Below are 6,497 nucleotides of genomic sequence, written 5' to 3' on the forward strand. Positions count from 1 at the left end.
TCTCTCTCTCTCTCTCACACACACACACACACTGCTCTCTCTCTTCCTCTCTCACACCCACACTGCTGTCTTTCTCTCTCTGTGTCTGTTTTTATACCAAATCAATCACACTTGCCAATGGCTTGAGAGACTGTGAGAAGTGGATAAGACTGAATAACAGTCTGGAGAGACAGGAATGAGGTGAAGGAAGGTGAAACAACCCTCCCTAATCCTAGAGAAACACKGAGCCACTGCCAGTATCCCCTTTGCTGGAGCAAAGGAACAGAACAAAAGCAAAGACAAAACTGCTTCCTGTCACGGAAGGGAGATGGTGAACAGGACATGATGAGAAAGCATGGGAGGACGTGTGTGTGCATGCAGGGGAGTGTCGCCACACTGACCTCTGGGACCAGGCTTGATATAATTCCAATTTTATTTAACAATATAAACTCTATCCCTCTCCCCTCAGTGCATATGATACATTGCATATACATACAGTACTGTACAGATTACTGTCACAGTCCCATCCAGACAGAAATAATTGTTATACTGTACTATTTACATGTATTTGATCACATCTGGAATGTCTGAAGTCATAGTGTTTGTAGTAGTATATATTGTACATGAGACAAACCGTCTGTGAGAGTCCGTCTTCATAAACTAACGTAATGTGTTATACTATTGATAGTGGAGTGACCAGACCTAAGAACTATTCTCAGTTGAAGCTCATCAATAGACACTTACTACAACAGCATATCATATATGACTCTGATTCTAGCTAAACAAACCTTTTAAACTTCACTCACTCTGTTCATCCATCAATGACATGACTATTTCATGATCATCACGTCACTGCTATGCTCATTAAATAGAAGAGACAAAGATGAGGTGGGCCTGAGTGTGGAGCTGCACAGTGGAGCCCCCTGCCCTGTCTCTCAGTGTCGCTGCTGGGTGTCACAGCCCAGGAACTCCAGGCGCAGGGCTATGTCGTTAACCCAGCCTTTGGGGTGGATCCGTATGAAGCGGGCAAACAGAGGAGGATCAAAGAGGTTCAGCATCTCCTCATCTGGCTCACTGTTCCCCAAGAACATCTGGGAGGAAGAAGGAGGCAGAGTCAAACAGAGCTGACTCACAAAACCCAGTTCGGAAAGTTAAAGATGTTACAGCGTTGTCACTGTTTGTGCTCTTTACAAAATCACGTTTCGTAAATCTGCTTGGTTGCATTTTCTCTGAGGTTTCAGATCACATTTTCCCCTGCATGCTAAGGAAGGTGTGTACTGAAATGTAGCCTGTGATAAATCTGATGATAATGAGTGATGTGTGTGTGTGATACCTTCTCTCTTTGCGTTCCCTCGTCAACCACGTTGGACCAGGAGTGGCCGGTGTCGCTAATGGTTACAGAGAACTCTGTCACCATCATCTGAGTCAGAATAGACCACGCCCCCTGAGTGACGACCCCTGTGATGCGTTTTATAACCAYGAAGTCCACCTGCAGCCACTCATGGGGGTTATTGGCCTGGAGGAGGAGGGAGGAAGGGGGGTTGGGTTATAGGAGGTGCAATACATTATTAGAAACCCTGTGCACAGCATTTTTACAATTTATTTTTAATTTAACCTTTATTTAAATAGGCAAGTCAGTTAAGAACAAATTCTTATTTACAATGACAGCCTACCCCGACCAAACCCTAACGCCGGACGACGCTGGGCCAATTGTGCGCCGCCCTATGGGACTCCCAATCACGGCCAGTTGTGATACAGCCCAGGATACAACCAGGGTCTGTAGTGACGCCTCAAGCATGTCCTTGTCGGGAATTGTTCACTGTAAGTACGTGTGCCTTTTGTGACTGGTGCGAGACGGGGTTTGTGCCCATGTGTTTTTTGTTATTTTTGTAAGCCGGGAGTTATGTGCATTAAACGGCTCCAGCCATTTACCAAGTTCTGCTCTACTGCGTTTGACTTCCATCCCACCAGTTACGCACCCCTTGACAGCTATACTTAAACTCTTTAACATCATCCTCAGCTCAGGCATCTTTCCCAATATTTGGAACCAAGGACCCAATCCATAAAAGTGGAGACAAATTTGACCCCAATAATTACAGTGGAATCTGCGTCAAAACCAATCTCTGWAAAATCCTCTGCATTATCATTAACAGCAGACTCTAACATTTCCTCAGTGAAAACAATGTACTGAYCAAATGTTAAAATGGCTGCAGTCTGCAGCACCCGGCCTCACCGTACTGGACTCAGAAATCAAATGTCTAGTGTTTGCAGATGATCTGGTGCTTCTGTCCCCAACCAAGGAGGGCCTACAGCAGCACCTAGATCTTCTGCACAGATTCTGTCAGACCTGGGCCCTGACAGTAAATCTCAGTAAGACTAAAATAATGGTGTTGCAAAAAAGGTCCAGTAGCCAGGACAACAAATTCAATCTACACACTGTTGCCCTAGAGCACACAGATATTTACACCTACGTCGGCCTAAATATCAACACCACAGGTAACTTCCACAAAGCTGTGAACGATCTAAGAGACAAGGCAAGAAGGGCCTTCTACGCCATCAAAAGGAATATGAACCTCAACATCCCAATTAGGATCTGGCTAAAAATACTTGAATCAGTTATAGAATCCATTGCCCTCTATGGTTGTGAGGTCTGGGGTCCACTCACCAACCAATAATTAAAAAAATATGATAAACACCTACTTGATACTCTGCATGCAGAATTCAGCAAAAATATACTTTGTGTAGAACACAAACCCCCAAACAATGCAGATCAGAATTAAGACTATACTAGCTAGTTATGAACATCCAGAAAAGAGCTGTTAAATCCTTCAACCATCTAAAAGCAAGCGATGCCCACACATCCCACCACAAAGCCCTCACCTACAGAGAGATGAACCTAGAGAAGAGTCCCCTCACAAACACAGACCCCACAGAGCCTCAGGACAGCAACACAATTAGACACAACCAAATTATGAGAAAGCAAAAAGTTAACTATTTAACACACTGGAAAGAATCAACCCAAAAACAGAACAAATTAGAATGCTATCTGTCTCTAAACAGAGAGTACACAGTGGCAGAATACCTGAGTCTGTTATTAAATGTGTATGTTTATTGTTTTTCATTAAAACCTATAGATAATATTCTGACCATATGAACACATTTATTTTAGGCCATATAAAGAACAGCTATGCATGATGTCACGAAAAGAATCTAACAGAAACATTGTTTCACATTCTTTAATAAAAGGCTCATTCAGAAACAGGCTGTAGAGCTGGCTTCACAGTTTCCCTGCCAAATAGGCCTACAAGGAAACTCAAGGTATCTGGAAAACATTGAGCGCGTGAGGGGGTCTGTGCGGTGTAGTCCCTTCCACAAAACGTTTCTCTACAAAAACAGAGAAGACAGGCTACGTGCAGACACTGCCCACAAAATGTGGTTGAAACTGAGCTGCATTTCCTACCCTCCTGCCAAATGTACGACCACATTAGAGACACATATTTCCCACAGATCACACAGACCCACAAAGAATTAGAAAACAAATAAAAAAATTATAAACTCCCATTTCTAATGGGTAAAATACCACAGTGTGCCGTCACAGCAGCAAGATTTGTGACCTGTTGCCATGTYAAAAGGGCAACCAGTGAAGAACAAACAACATTGTAAATACCACCAATATTTATCTGTTTATTTATCTTCCCATAGTATTCCTACCACAAATATTTGCAAAGTGTTAAAACATTGATAGGATATGGACTTTCCACTAGTCTTTTGAAGAAGGCAACATAGCTAATATAACTGATAATATCTGGTATATAACGGATAATATCTGGTATATAACTGATAATATCTGGTATATAACTGATAATATCTGGTATATAACTGATAATATCTGGTATATAACGGATAATATCTGGTATATAACGGATAATATCTGGTATATAACTGATCATATCTGGTATATAACGGATAATATCTGGTATATAACGGATAATATCTGGTATATAACTGATCATATCTGGTATATAACTGATAATATCTGGTATATAACTGATAATATCTGGTATATAACTGATAATATCTGGTATATAACTGATAATATCTGGTATATAACTGATAATATCTGGTATATAACGGATAATATCTGGTATATAACTGATAATATAATACTTGTCTATCTTTTTTAATCCTTTTTGAGTGCAACATTTACTGCTAAATTCTTCTCACTTTGTTTATTGTTCATTGCTTTGGCAATGTAAACACGTTTCCCAATAAAGCCACTTTGAATTGAATTGAATTGAGAGAGAGAGACTTGACACATCATGGAAAAATAGAAGTGCCGGTAACAGAGGTAGGTGATGGTGTGTGTAGTTTGACTTTGTGTGTGTGTTTCTTGTGAGCTTCTGTGTTGTTGTGTGTGTGCGTGTACCTTGGGGCGCCATGCATTGGCGCTGCCATCCTGGCGGAGGCGTGCGAGGGCGGGGCTCCAGGAGAGCCTCCAAGTCTGCAGGAAGGAGGAGGCTCTGAAGCTGCTGTCTGGAACCGACCTCCTCTGGAGACCCAGGGGGAAGGAGCAGCCTGAGACAGACAGACACACACACAGACATTTTTATTTTCCTTCTTCTTTCTCTCAGGGATTCTATTCATCAGCACCTGAGATCTGTCCGTCCCTGCACCTCCTCCCTTCCCCCGGCCCCTGACCCCTGACCCCGATCACGGACTACCTGATGATGTACCTCTCAACCTCAGCTACATCATCTAATCACAACATACACCACCACTAAATGTGATCTGAGCTGTTACAAACTGTTACAAAGGTGTTCCTAACTGCCACAGGGACTCACTGTTGACGTCACAGCCCAGCAGCTCCATGCGAAGAGCAGGGTTCCTCTGGATGGTGACAGGCTGCAGTCTGATGTAGCGACCCAGGATGGGGGGAGACAGATGGTTCTCCTTCACCTTGGAGCCATCCAGGTTACCGTTAAATATCTGAAATAAACAAAAGTTATATCATTAACAGTAAGTACAAGAGGTAGCATGGTAGTATGGGGGATGAACATGTTAAATGAGTGTGTGCACCTTTAAGAGAGATAACAGGAGGTTGAAACAGAACATACAATGTAAGAGTACCGGACACCACAGTATTGCATAGAACTACCCTGAAATATTTTAGGCATTGATGACATTTACAGTAACAAAAAGATAAATGCACCTGATCTCTCTGACTGCTGGTTTGTATGGTAAACAATTAAGCTCATGCTTTGTGGTTACAGTACTAGCCAGTAGGTACTATTTCAGATGGTTAAGGMACATGTAAGGTACTGACGTAGGCTGGCTTGGTGCTGTTCCCCCTGTAGTTAGTCCAGGTCTCCTGGTCTAGGCTGTAGGAGAGGGTGAAGTACATGATGAAGTAGTCCTTCAGGCCCAGAGAGGCTCTTGCACCCTGGGTCTGGATCCCATGGATCAGTGTGGGTCTTTGGAGGTCCACCTGCATATAAGACACAACAGGAGACCAGGGTTGGGGCCAGTTCCATTTCAAATCAGTCAATTCAGGAAGTGAACTGAAATTCCAATTCCAATTTTTCTCATGAGTAAAATTGGGCAGCTAAATCAGAGGGCCTTTCAATCTACAAGAACTTTCATAGGAGAACAGGAATTTTATTGTCGAACCTGGATCCATGATTTCTGATCCGCGCCCATCCAGGCGTTAACAGAACCAGATAGCTCCAGCCTCGCCAGCCTGGCCTCCCAGTTACCTGGAAAACACATATATGCATTCAATCACACTGGCTAACTGTATGCAGGCCTAACACAGAGTAAAGTTTTCATAAACAGTAAGTCACTGATTCATCACGGCAATATTTCTCCATTCTAGAGGCATACTTATGCGTTTACGGTGTACGAGCCTACTTTCTGACGTGAAATAACTTAATAATTAATATGAATAATTTATTGGATTTACATAACGCTTTTCCATGTGCTCAAAGCGCTTTTACATAGTAAGGAGGGAAACTCACCTATTCTACCACCAATGTGAAACACCCTAAGGTAATGCATGGCAACCTTTTTTCTGTCAAAACGCTCACCACAAATCAGCTATAATGATTGAGAGGTGTGTAGTAACATTCTTGTGGTTACATTCTTGCATTGCTGAAGCTTGCTTACCTATGTGGTCTGATGCAGTGATCTGGGAATTGTCTATTCTTCCTGACCTCAACCCCAGAGGCTGGATGCATCCTGCCAGGCAATCACAGGAAATTACATTCTATTATTTGTATTGTCCACATTTCACAAAAGAACAACCAACAATGCCATTCTAAGACATTTCAAAGAACATATTTCACACTTCTGTCTCAGTCTACTGAGAAAGGCTGTTGTGAGGTTGGGAGATGTGGTACCTACATAAGTTGGGAGATGTGGTATCTACATAAGTTGGGAGATGTGGTATCTACATAAGTTGGGAGATGTGGTATACATAAGTTGGGAGATGTGGTATTCTACATAAGTTGGGAGATGTGGTA

The 6,497-nt window shown here is 42.6% G+C and overlaps 1 protein-coding gene across 3 annotated transcripts in view; it reads right to left on the minus strand.

Annotated features, from left to right (window-relative positions):
* Positions 1 to 394: 394 nt before the first annotated feature.
* Positions 395 to 6,497, minus strand: part of f8 (coagulation factor VIII, procoagulant component) — an 18,975-nt gene continuing 12,872 nt past the window's right edge. For all 3 annotated transcript variants that reach the window (XM_070444675.1, XM_070444673.1, XM_070444674.1), the window contains 7 exons: positions 6,142 to 6,213; positions 5,647 to 5,732; positions 5,303 to 5,464; positions 4,821 to 4,965; positions 4,406 to 4,554; positions 1,313 to 1,495; positions 395 to 1,070 (listed from right to left, as the gene is read on the minus strand). In XM_070444675.1, coding sequence (XP_070300776.1) covers positions 915 to 1,070; positions 1,313 to 1,495; positions 4,406 to 4,554; positions 4,821 to 4,965; positions 5,303 to 5,464; positions 5,647 to 5,732; positions 6,142 to 6,213 — 953 coding nt within the window. In that variant the 3' untranslated portion in view covers positions 395 to 914. The remainder of the gene's footprint in view (positions 1,071 to 1,312; positions 1,496 to 4,405; positions 4,555 to 4,820; positions 4,966 to 5,302; positions 5,465 to 5,646; positions 5,733 to 6,141; positions 6,214 to 6,497) is intronic.

Source organism: Salvelinus sp. IW2-2015, linkage group LG8, assembly GCF_002910315.2.
Source record: "Salvelinus sp. IW2-2015 linkage group LG8, ASM291031v2, whole genome shotgun sequence".
In the NCBI taxonomy this organism is placed as follows: Eukaryota; Metazoa; Chordata; class Actinopteri; order Salmoniformes; family Salmonidae; genus Salvelinus; species Salvelinus sp. IW2-2015.